Source organism: Sciurus carolinensis, chromosome 2, assembly GCF_902686445.1.
Source record: "Sciurus carolinensis chromosome 2, mSciCar1.2, whole genome shotgun sequence".
NCBI lineage: Eukaryota > Metazoa > Chordata > Mammalia > Rodentia > Sciuridae > Sciurus > Sciurus carolinensis.
This window is the reverse complement of record NC_062214.1, coordinates 92,595,107-92,608,878: the sequence shown is the minus strand read 5'-3', so window position 1 is coordinate 92,608,878 and position 13,772 is coordinate 92,595,107. Positions and strand designations below refer to the sequence as shown.

Below are 13,772 nucleotides of genomic sequence, written 5' to 3'. Positions count from 1 at the left end.
TAAAAGGAAAGACAGAAGGAAAACTGTGAAAGAGCAAGCAAGCAAGCCTCTAAATACAACTTCAAATAAAGCCCTGCTCTTTGCCAAGAAGAATGATAAATGAAAATCTTATTTGAGATCCCTTGAAAAATTCCAAGGGAAATTTAAAAATCACATTCTCTCAGCTTAAGAAAATATTCTTGGCAGGTTAAATGATAAACTCAGTTTCAATGGTTTCAAGGACTTTGAACTTGAACTGTAGGTGAGATGCTGAATCCACAGGACAAGGGGAAAATGGGGAGAAAAAAACATTAAAAACAAAAAGAAAAGATATAATTTATGGGTTGTATTCTTTTATATATTTTTAAATTTTTTTTATACTGGGGAACTCATACATACTATACATGTACTTTTCACTGAGCTACATTCCTAGCCACATACACACACTAAAAAAGAAAAAAACTATTTTAAAGTAAACTATAACACTGTAAAAGAGAAATTTCATTTCCAAGATTCCCAAAGTGATCAGAACAACTATTTAATTAAGGATGACAATTTTACCTGAAGCCAGTACAACCTGGCCCTTAAACTTCTCTGGTGAGGAGACTGCTTAAATTCAACCTGAATTCCTGATAAAAAGTCTCGTTTAATAGGGCACCGAATAGGGAGACGCATTTCCATTGGAACTTTATCAAAATTAACCTGGGGGAAAAAAGGCACAATTTTTTCAGGGATGAGCTGGTAATAACAGAGTAGCTACCACATTTTAAATATCTGTTTTTCCCAATGAGGCAGAAGAAAAGGATATTTTTATCTCACCAAAAGAGATACTTATGTTAAGGTGATCTATTAAGATCTCTGAAGTAGAAGCCATTACTTTTCTAGCAAATTACTAGGAAAAGAAGAATTCTTTAAGTTTTCAATTACAGAAGTTGTACTTAAAAATTATTTATATAACAAAGTTAACACTAAGGAAAATTCCAACTAATTCTAAACACCCTTTGTTATACAACAAATAGTTAATGGCTTATTTATCCTTGACATCCGTGGTATAGTTTTTCATTTAAGCTCAACCAATACTGACTGGGGTGAATGGAGAACATAACAAACTCAGATACTAAAGACAAAGAAAAGCCAATATATATGACTAAACCAGACTGAGCTAGAAACTGCAGTCAAGCTTCTGGAATCTTCTTGGAGTAAAGATGACACTCTATTCCAGCTCTGTAAGGGCTCCTGGAGAGCATACCTTTATTTGTGGGTGTCTACCTACATCAGTGAATGAATTTAATTGAGAAGGATTTATAGTTTTTCATCAATAAAATGCATGAAGCAGTCTTTATTTAACAATATATAGGTATTATTTGAAATATAAGAGAAGAAATAATAAGCAATCATAAATTCCCCATAGTATTACTGAAAATAAATTCCATAAAAATGATTTGTAAATAGAACAAATTACAAAAACAAAAAAAGGCTTAAAGTCCACTTAACAGTATGAATTTATAACATATTTTACTTCAAAATACACTAATAATCCTACTACTAAATGAGAGTTTATTTACTAATATGTAAGTTAACTTCTGCACACAGTGGGCCTTAAAATTTTATTTACTCCCATTACTGCCAACAACAAAATAAACCAATAAAACTATAGAACTATAAACAACAACTATGTAAGGCTCAAAACAAGAATATTTTGGCATACCTCAAAATTACTATCTAGCTTAATCCAGCCACGGTTTCTTGATACTAGATATTTCTGATATGATTGTTCCAGTAAGATTATCTGCTTTTGACTAAAAGGCTTCCATTTCTGTTTTGGTTTCATCTCCCAAACAACACCAGAACTAAAATAATTCAGACAAAAAAATTAAATTAGAAATACATATTTAAGGTTTTAGAACTGCTATTCAACTCCAGATTAATATGACTACTAGTTAACCATGGAAATTATATTTATACAAGAGATTTTTAAATACCAAACTATACCTGCATTGTAAAGGTACATAAGGAATAGAGTCAAGAGAAAATATTTTTCAATCACAAACTGATTTTAATCAATTCAGGTACTGGCAAACTTTTTCTGCAAATGGTCACAGTGTTTTTAGGTTTTGTGAGCTGACCCAAAAATCAAGATTATTATGTAGGTACTTAAATATCAAGAAAGAAAAATAAACTTCCTTAAAATTTTTATTGAGGAAATTTAAAATATAACAATTGAGTACAATTTTTAAAAACAGAGGTCTATTAGATAAAAATATTATTTTTAGTGTTTTTTAAAAATCAAAATCCTCTACAAATGCACATCTGTTAATGCTGATATATAATAAGCATCTTCAATGACATCATTTCACAAGGTATTGCTGAATACTGATATTAATATTTTATCTTTTAATTATTTTAATGTATTACTTGGAAGGCATTTATAAAATTCTACCCATTTCTTCTCTTGATATTTGCCTTTTAGCCTATTAATACATTACAGGTCAAACATTTCCAATAGAAGATTAGGTAGAAATTCTCAGTTGCAAAACTGGATTATAAAATGTGGAAATTTCCTTTTGCATTTACATTAACATCAGAAAAAATGCTGCTGGAACTGAAGGTGCAGGTCATAAAGATGCATCCTCTCCAAGTATGTCAATGACTGGAGCTACTGCTTCTTGTTTTAACTTTGGACAGTATAGGAATTATATAAGACAGTTTGACATTACTTGTGATTCAAATATTAATTTTCAAAATGAGTTTACTGCAATGTAAGTTTCACATATAAACTCTCTTTAGCCCTCTAATTTTAGGTTGAAAATGTTTTCTTAAGAAACATTATCAATTCTTTGGAAAAGATAATCTGGAAACCCATTCAATGTTCAGTAATGGTAGCTGAGGGTGGCACTTTTTGCACAGAAAAAATTTAATCTTGGCCCAGAAAAAGGAGTACAGTAAAAAGTTAACACTACTAAGTCATCAAACTGCTGTGTTGTAAGACAAGTCAGGATATTCAATTTCTTTCTTTCCTTTTTTCTTTTCCATATCAACTTCTATTTATACCAAAACTTCACAGAACTGATGATGGTTAAGTCCAGGATACTTAATGAAGTTCACCACTGTACACTACTGACTTGACAACACATGACAGATCACATATTTTTCATAAAGATCTGCTGACAAATAATGCAATGAAAAACATAGACTTTCAATGCTTCACATTTTCAAAGCTCTGTCAATTTGTTCAAGACCTTTTCTGCTCCACACACAGTTTCCCCATAAGTTTTATTTCAGAAGATTACACCTAAATTGTACTGAATTAGTACTTCTTTAACCTGTTTGCAAATATTCTTTCCTAGTCAGTCTATGTGAACTATTGATAAGAATAATTCTTCAGTCACTTCAAACTCAGTACTGACTTCTCAAATACACAGCAACTGAGCAGTATTAGGAACATCTATTGACTCATCAGGAGTCATGGAAAAGCACTCATTATCATTTGCCCTGCTTTTTAACTGATTATTGATGTTGCTTGGAATGTCCTCAATTCTTTATGCAACTGTTCTCATGGAAAGGCTAATGGCCTTAGACAAGTTTGTTTTCTGGACACATTTCTTTAGCTGATGCAATCAAACATGATTTTTAACTCCTGTTGGTAAAAAATGCTTTCTGTGCTTGATCAACAAATGAGTCACTCAGAAACTTACTTTGATTATAGCCTTATTTCTGTTGTTTTACTTTTGTGAAGAAATTCTGCTGTGATGATATATTCTGTCATAAATTTTCAAATTTTTCTGGCCCTGGTTTTCCTGTGATTTGAAAATGTTGTCATGTGTGTTTAGTGTGGAATTTTTAAAACAGCTATAATGCCATTAATAATAAAAAATGCTTTTCATTAAGATAATCCACATTCCACTATAAGATAAAAAAGTAGAATTCAAAGTTCACTATTCATATTTTCACATGATGGGTGCCCATTAGTACTATGAACACATACATGTGCAGTACAGCAATGTGTATGTCACTCACTCTAAACAGTAGTGTACTATGTAGCAGTACAAAATTTGCATAGCTATGTTCCAGTAAAATTTTACTTATGGGCAACAAACTCTTAAGTTCATTTAATTTTCATGTATTACAAAATATTTTTCTTTTGGTTAAAAAAAATCTTTAAATTCATGAAAGTATTCCCATCCCTGGTCTCTTTCATAATTTGCTGTTCAGCTGCTCCCTCTTTCCTGAGGAGCCTCAGGGCACATGGGGGTTAGGCTGAGAACCTACCACCAAAGGCTGAGTGAGGTCCCCCTGACTGAAAACTTCACCCCTTGATTAAAGCAACTTCTGCTTCAAAAAAATAGAAAGAAAGCTATACAAAAACACACAGTGGGCTAGATTTGGCTTATTGGCTATACTTTGCTGACATTTGCATTAGAGAATACTGTTTGCAGAATGGCAAAAAATGAATTGGCAATATTTTAATTTACATTGTTGGTATTAGTTGATAGAGCATAACAATGTCTTCACTATATAATGTGTTTAGGGGATGCCATCAATGAAGGTACTAAATAAAGTATCTACTCTAAATGATATAAATCCAACAACTATGCCTGATAAAAACTTTGAGAGAACTAGGAATGGAGAAGGACTTCCTCAACTTGATAAAGAACATCTACAAAAAACTCTTAGCTATCATACTTCACAGTAAGAAAATAAGATACTTTTCCACTAAGATCCAGAATAAGGCAAGGACAACCTTTCTTATCTTCCTATTCAACAATACCAGAAATCCTAGATAGTGCAGCCAGACAATAAAATAAAATAAAAGGCACAAATATTTGCAAGGGAGAAATAATGCTACCTTCATTCATAGATGATATCATTGTTTACCCAGAAAATCCCAAAGAACTAACAAAAACATTCCTGTAACTAATGAGAAATTATAACAAGGTTGCAAGTAAAAGGTTACTATTATACAAGTCAAATGCTTTCTGATATGTTAGCAAAAAACACCCAGAATTTCAAATTAAAAACAATATGATTTATACTAGCATCAAAGAAGTGAAATACTTAGGTACAAACAAAATATGTATATGATCTATATGAGGAAAACTACAAAAGACTGGTAAACAAAATCAATGATCTAAGTAAAGAGAGAAATAAAACCTGGATATGAAGACTCAATATAGTTAAGATGTCAGTTATTGCCAAATTAATCTACAGATTCAGTCCAAGCCCAATCAAATCCCAGCAAAGTATTTTGTGGATATCAACAAAATGATTCTAAAATTCATATGGAAAGGAAAAAAAGACTTAAAAAAGATAATACTGAAGGAGAGAACAAAGGTGAAAGAATGATACCCTACTTCAAGAAGTACTATGAAACTACAGAAATCAAGAAGTGGTGTTGGTCAAAGAATAGACCAATAAATCAATGGAAAGGAATGAAAAGCCTAGAAATAGACCCACACAAATACAGTAAACTAATTTTTAAAAAGGAATAATGGTAACTGAATGGAGAAAGGACAGTCTTTTCAACAAATATCTTAACAACTGATCATCCATATGCAACAAAATGAATCTGGACCTAGAGTTTTATCTTTCAAAAAATAAAAACTCAGATTGGATTAAGAAATTAAATGTAAAACACAAAATTAGACTCCTACAAGACATAAGGTGAAAAATCTAGGTGACCTTGGGTATAGCAATGATATTTTAGGTACACCAAAAGCACAAACCATGAAAGAGAAGAATGATAAATGGACTCCATGAAATTAAAATTTTTTGTTCTTTGAAAGATAACTGTTCACAAAATGATAAGAAGCCACAGACTAGGAGAAAGTATTCGCAAAACAGATATCTGATCAAAGACTGGCATAACAAATAACCAAATAATTCTTAAAACTCAACACAAAGAAAAGAAACAACTGATTTAAAAATGGACAAAAGGGCTGGAGAGATAGCTCAGTTGGTAGAGCGCTTGCCTCACAAGCACAAGGCCCTGGGTCCAATCCCCAGCACTAAAAATAAATAAATAAATAAGGTTAAAAATGGACAAAAGATCCAGATAGCTCAGGAAAAACATATTGCGTAGGTAAATAAGTCTATGAAAGAATGATAAACATCTTCATCAGGGAACTGCAATGTAAAATGAAAAGGAGATTCCATACATGATTAAAATCAGTAGTTTCCATATGTTCAAGGAGGAGAAAGTCAGGGACTAACAAGCTGAAAACAGGAGAGTTTAAGGCAGTAAAACTCCTCTATATGACACTATAATGAAGGATACATGTTTCTGTTCATTTGTCAAACACAAGTTAAAGAGCAAACCCTCATCAAAACTATGGACTTTAGATAATAAAAATGTATCAATATTAGCTGTAACAAATGTACCACACTCAAGCAAGACTTTAATAATAGAGAAAACTTGGGAGTGTGCAGTTTAGGGGAACTCTATATTTATACTCTATTTTTCTCTAGATCTAAAACTGCAAACAAAATCTATTTTAAAAATTATGTAACTTACTATTCCTTTGAAACTTAGATGTTACCAAATGAGTATGTTTTAAAAAAGTAAACATGTTACTAAGATGAATTTTACAAATGTCCTTTAAAACAAAATATGATAGCATATATAACTCTAAAATATAAAGATGTTATGTAAGAGAACAAAAGAGAAGGTAGAATTGGATATATAAGACTGAAAACTTATTTTCATATTTAGTTTAAAAATTCTATAAAATATTGAAATGTAAGACCTTAATGGCATATATGATACAATTTAGAGTATCTGTATGTGTTGTGCAAAGTATGTTACTTACATAATCTGTGTTCTTACCTAATTTTACTTTCCTAAACATATAATTCTCAACCTATCCTAGTTATATTTGATATCACAACTATTTCACTCAACATCCCCCAGGAAAGAATGAGTCTTTTATCAAACTCAGTGTGATTAAAAATAACAACAATAATAATTATAATAAATATTTAAATGTTTTTAAGTAGGTATAAACAGAACCAGAAAAAACAACCGTCCCGTAAGTATTAAAAATTCTCATAACCACCCATGAAAGATTACTCTTATCAAATATGACTTCCTTTATGAACCTTTTTTCTGATTTATTTCTGTTGGCTTCTTCTGATCCACGTCAGTTTCTAGAACCTCTAACTCACAAAATGAGTAACTTACTTCCACCTGTTTATGCTGAAAGTGTACATCATTCTTTGAAGCATTTCTCAATGTTTTTATAATTCATTTAAGAAAAAGCACTCAATAAAGAAAGAAGAAACTACTTTCTTTCCCACCAAGTGACAGTGAGTATTGTGAAGGTAAAAACAATATCTATCTATCTTTGGGAATTTTCATCTAGCTGTTCAATTATTCAGTAAGTTTTACTGCATGAATCTACAGCATAACAAATTCAGAACAGGTACGTTTACTCTTATCAAATGGAAAATTATGAACTTAATGCCTTTAAAAGATTCCTGATGTCTTATCTTTCTTCTTGTATACCTGGTGATTCCAATATATGAAACTTCCTGCTTGTTTTCATTGTTCACTAGTGAGAGTCCAAGACTGTGAAGAGACAAGGTTATTTCATGATCAGCCTGTTCCATTTCTTCTGCCTGAAGTGCTTTGGAAACCAAGGCAACATCATCAGTGAAAAGCAAAACTCTCTGACGTCCATCTAGGAATGATACCCAGTGTATCTGGATGTTTGCATCGTATGGAAACTGTCCACATTCATCCTGGGAAAAGAAAGACTTTTCATTAAGGCCACACAGATTTTTACTACTTAAGGTCAAATGAGAGTAACTGAGAAAGATTAGAAAACTTTAAAAAGCATGAACATAAGATGGAAAATTCTAACCAACAAACTTATAAAGCTATAATCTATGTTAAAATGTACCAATTTTTTTCAAACAATTACAGTGTTTAAGAGTATTTAGTTTTTTTATATCTTAGTTTGAGTTATCCAGTTAATGTTAAAAGGGCACTAAGGAGGAGCAAGAGAATCCTTTGGTGGCACCAATGTCAAAGTCTCCAAGCTGGAGAACAGTCTGGTTCAGAAGTTTATCAGAAAAGCAACCTCATGCAAAATAAACTAATCTATTTTATGTTTTAATAATTTATAACATAGCAAATATTTATGTAACTCACACTGCCAAATAGTCAAACTATGGTGATCAGTTGTACTAAGTTTAAGAATAGCCTTCTTGGCTGAATGTTTCATACAGCACCTAAACCTATGAGGTTTGATTTGGTTAGTGTTTTAAGAGACTAAAAAAAAATTATTAATAAACTCCTCTTATGTTTTAATATGTATTATGTATTAATAAACTCATTTTATGTTTAGCATAAAATGAACAACAGTTCCTATCAATAGGCAATAAAAGTACCTATTATATGCCTTTTCACCTGGTGCTTTGTTGGAAAAAAAAAACATAAGATTTTATGAAAAGTATGTTTTGTTATTGCTATTGTTTAAAATTTATTATTACTTTAAAACTATGTTATGTGGTTAAATTAACCTGTCCAACTTTTTCACTATGAGTATTTTCAAAGATGCCTATTAATAAGGTAAATTCTCTTTGCAAACTGAAATTTGATATGTATTTTAGTTCAATCTCAATTATTATTCCAATGTTATTTCCATCTATTTCATCTGTTAAAAATTAAATGAGGTATCTTAATTCCCCATGAAATGTTTAATTAGCTTCTAGAGTTTAATTTTTATATTTTGATGTAACATTATTCACTGCATGCATATTTGTGGCAATCACTCATTTTCTGTCATATTATGGCAATCTGATTGTTGTGTTTTAGATTATAATTCATCAAAAATTAAAAGCAACAATTTACCATCTATCTTTTTACTTCTGTTTGCCTATTAAATCTTTACTATCTCTTCATGCTTAAATTTTTCTTGTTGGTTAGGTTAAGACAGATCTCTTATAATTAGCATATAGATAAAATATATATTTTTAAGAGGCACCATTTGACTATGTTGCCCAGGCTGGTCTTGAACTCTTGGCAAATGATCCCCCTGCTTCACAGCCTCCCATGTAGCTGGACCAAGGCACAGGGTACCACAACCAGCTTCAGTGTTACATACTTCTTTTTAACTTAATCTGAGTATCTTTGTGAATAGAAGAATTTAAATCATTTTCATTTACTGAAATAACTGCTGGGAAACATGGGGAAAGTCTAGGGAGTGTGAAGTCAGACAGAGCTGATTTTGAATCCCAACTAGCAGTTCCAAGTTCTTATCATAAAAATTAATGATATTATATGAGAAGTATCAAAATATGATAGGCACTCAATAAAACACCTGTCACTTACTACATACTTTCTTACATTTCTTTATAAGAGCAAATTTTTCTTTAATTTTATCCACTGTTTTGAAATTCCTCAACTCACTGATTTTAGTTCTACTAATTGATAGTTTTTTTTTTTTTTAAAGACAATCTTTAATCCATAATTTCTCTAATCAGAATTTAGGATCAAGTAGTATACATATAATATGCATATAATATATTGTTTCCTACTGTTTTTACTTTAATTTGTTCTCATTTAAAAAAAATTTCCCTTTGCTTTCCTCTTACTTCTGTTTTCAGATCTTTATAACTTAGTTAAGGAAGCCAGGAATATATTTTGCAATTTTTCTTCTGGTAAACAAATTTTCAAAGGCCTAACAACCTTCTCAATCTGTATGATAATGCTACAGTTTTCTTGTAGAGTTGTTTTTTTCCCCATCAACTCTCTTGATTTTTTTCCTGTTTATTCATATTCAGTTGAGGAAAGATCTATTTATTCATTTTTTTTAACTTGGAAAGAGCTGTTTAGACCCTCATCTATGTTTGTCAACAGTGTACAGATTTTCTTTGGACTCCCTTTTTAGGAACACTTAGACCTGGGCAGAACTCCCTTCTTACATCAACTTAGTCGACAAAGAAATGGTCCATTTCCTTGTTTCTAGATCAATTTTCAATACCTAGCAGACTACTGAGGTAGAACCATCTGCTTTTTCGACTGCCTGATTCTCTAACAAAAAAAAGAGGTGAAACATTAGATACGGAAATCTTAAGAAATGGACACTGTCCCTGGGCTTCTTCCTTGACTTGCCTTTGTACACAGACCTTCATAGTTCCCTCCATAATGTCTCTGCCACCTTCTCTCTGTATCTGCTTGCTAATTCCTAAAAGTTGTGGCTGCTAAGCAGTGTCAAATGCCAGGAGAGAGGAAACAATCCCAGATAGTACAGGGACTCCTGGTAGAGTTCCTGAGTATCTGAGTCAAAAAGAAAAGAGGATCAGGCAACTGAAGTCTCTTTCTTCTACTTGTAAATTCCAGAATTTTTTATGAAAGTAAAGCACAAGCAAAGCAGTAGAGTACCACGAAACTGTCATGATGAAAATCACTCCAAGAATCTCACAACATAAGAACTATCAACCTCATTTTTCAAATAATGAGTCTTTCTCTTTTATAGGCATCTCAGAGTAAATATAGGAAAATTCAGTCACTGTTGCCCAATTACCACTTCAATGTAAACATCAAGAAAGCCTTTTTAACAACTGGCATTACTGGACAATGGAATATGATGCTATATGAATGCTTTCATCATGGAATATATCTATACAGACACTGGATGATGTATCACGAATGTAAGAGCAATTCCTATATCAAGTAGGAGACTGGTAGGTAAATTCTTAGGGTTCCTTCCAGAGTCTTAAATCCAAAAAATAACATATTTGATTAATTTAGCAATCTCAATATTGTTTCAACAAATATTTCTAAATTTCTTATAATTTATATGCTATCAAACTCTACCTATTAAAAAAAATAGGGCCTTATTTAGGAAAACATGCCTGAAAACCTCAGTTAACAGTAGTATGGATGTTTAAACTCAAGTTCTTCACCAACCTTAAAATTTTTTCCTTTTAAAAAAGCTAAGGAGGTGCTTCATAGGTCTTAACTTGGACAGGATGGAGCAGGACTACTTTCTAAATTATAAATGAATTATTTTGACTCATTTACAATAAAATATTTGTAATCTAGTGTCCCAAAGTAACTTATTCTAAAAATATTTCCAATTCACTTTTAGTTCAGTAAGGACCAAGATGACCTGGTGAACTAGCTTGTCTACTTCCTTCACCATCAGGAAAACCATACAGCACTTGCCCCCATCAAGTGATACCTTTAACAGATCATGTTCCCCAAGATTTGCTGCATATCTCCAGGTAAGTTTTCTTGTACCAGTAGGATCTGCCCAGGCAAAAAGCCGAGCTTGTCTTGGCAACAATACTACTTCCTCCTGTGATCCACTAAAACACAATCAACAGAGGGAAAATTAGAGTATCTTGGCCTTCAGAAAATCAGAACTGTAGTTTATTGAGAAGGAGACTGACATACAAGTACTATGAAACTGCATGGGTTAATAAAACACAACTCTACCTAAATATAAGTACCTGAAAATTTGAAGTTTGGGGAAATGGAATACCATAGTATAATTTTCTTTCTAAAGCTTCAGTGAACTCTGAATTCATCCAGGAAGAAAAAAACCAATAGAATCCCTTAAGGTAAATAAACTGGTACATTAGTGTTCACCTACAGAAATGGCTGTCAATAATAAATATCTTTAGTAGAAGAAGAACTTACCTCAAGTGCTGACATTTAAACTTTTGTTAATCAAATGCATACTTAAGATATATTATGGATCTTAGCATTAAAAAGAAAAATCCATGTGAACCAGCAGCATTTCCTAGGGATTTGCTGGAAATGCAGTTTTGAAGCCAACCCAAAAGTTTAGGAAGTATTGGTTCATATAATACAAAAACATTACAGAGAAGTGAAATAAAAAGTAATCCAACCAGGTTTTTTTTTTTTTTTTTTTTTTGTGGGGGTGGTGGGTACCGGGGATTGAACTCAGGGGCACCCAATCCCTGAGTCACATCCCCAGTCCAATTTTGTATTTTATTTAGAGACAGGGTCTCATTGAGTTGCTTAGTGTCTCTCTGTTGCTGAGGCTGGCTGTGCTCCTCATGATCCTCCTATCTCAGCCTCCAGAGCTGCTGGTACTATAGGCATGCACCACCTCGCCCAGTTCCACCAGATTTTGATCCTATCTGTACTTGTAAATCTCTTCCTGAATTTGCACTATGAGAAACAAGAACAGGGAAATCTTCAAGGAATTTATATATTACATATACATATATATACATATGTACATATATTTTTATGCACAAATGCATTTTATAAAATTTATGTAATTTAAAGGCTTAAATCTATTTGTTATAGCATTAAATAATGACATCCAAATGACAGAATGAAATAATAAAATTCCAAACAATACAATAATAAGTGCAATCACTCTCTACTATTCACTACCCTCCATTTAACCTTCTAATACCCCTAACCATAAAACTAGATGTGACTTCTAGGAGAAGGTTCACTAAGCATTACCAGATTACAAAGGGAAAGTAATACTTTAATAGTTACACAAACCTTTATCAGCAATTCTGAAATTCAAAAGGCTCTAAAAGCCCAAAAACATTTCTGTAAGTTTGTTGTCAAGAAAAGTTGGCAGCAGAACCTAATTTGAACTAATGTGAAACAATTAATAGTTTATATTTATCCCACATGGTGTGAATATTCATAAGTTTTAATGCATAAATATTAATGTGTTTGATTACAGAGTACTGTCTCAAGACATGTCTAGGGTATTAATAAGAAGTAGCATAAGCTCCATAGGATCTTTCTAAAATCTGAAACGATCAGGGATGTGAAAGTTAAGTGTTTCTCAGAAGGAACTATGGTCCAATAAAAGCAAGAGTTTCCATTAACCCCCTTTTTGTACCTCTGTTTATATGTGAGGATGTCCCATGGCGTATGATTTATTATCAAGGCAGGTGCAGATCCCTCATGGTAATCAGAAAAGGTAATGACAGTTGAATGTTCAGCAGTGTTCACATCCACCAAGATACCTCCATTCTGTTGTAGGAAAAAAAGGTATATGTCATGTGTTGGTTTAACCTCACTTACATATGTAATATCAATAAGATATATAAATACAAATGCTTTGTTTTCTTAATTTCTTACTGAAAAGCAAACTGGTTCTGATTTCTTACAAATATATATAAGGCATTATGTATCAATAGCACCTTCAAAAAATTACTAGGTTTTTATAGCATGGTTTAATGAAATATTGAAAATTTTTTTTTTTAAATTTTTAAGTTCTTTGGATATAAACCGAGCAGTGGGATAACTGGGTCAAAAGGTGGGTCCATTCCAAGTTTTCTGAGGATTCTCCACTGCTTTCCAGAGGGACTGCACCAATTTGCAACTCCACCAGCAATGTAAAAGTGTGCCTTTTTCCGCACATCTACACCAGCATCTATTATTGTTTGTGTTCTTGATAACAGCCATTCTAATTGGAATAAGATGAAATCTTTGAGATGTTTTAAAATTAGAATACTACAGTAACACAGCCACATCAAAGTTCATAGCAGCTCAATTCACAATAGCTAGATTGTGGAACCAACCTAGATGCTCTTCAACAGATGAATGGATAAAGAAACTGTGGTCTATATACACAATGTAATATTATTCAGCCATAAAGAAAAATAATATTATGGCATTTGCAGAGAAATGTATGGAATTGGAGAATATCATGCTAAGTGAAATAAGCCAATCCCAAAAAACCAAAGGCTGAATGTTTTCCCTGATAAGTGGATGATGATATATAATGGGGTGAGTGGAGTGGGGGTGAGAGAAGAATGGAGGAACTTTAGATTACGTAGAAGGA

At 32.2% G+C, this 13,772-nt stretch overlaps 1 protein-coding gene across 1 annotated transcript in view; it reads right to left on the bottom strand.

The window, feature by feature from the left end:
- The window catches only part of Vps13c (vacuolar protein sorting 13 homolog C), a 170,463-nt gene that overhangs the window by 27,779 nt on the left and 128,912 nt on the right, over nucleotides 1-13,772 (bottom strand). The window contains 5 exon segments of the mRNA XM_047538497.1: nucleotides 541-681; nucleotides 1,688-1,829; nucleotides 7,481-7,716; nucleotides 11,166-11,292; nucleotides 12,825-12,958. Of these exon segments, the coding sequence (XP_047394453.1) occupies nucleotides 541-681; nucleotides 1,688-1,829; nucleotides 7,481-7,716; nucleotides 11,166-11,292; nucleotides 12,825-12,958 (780 nt within the window).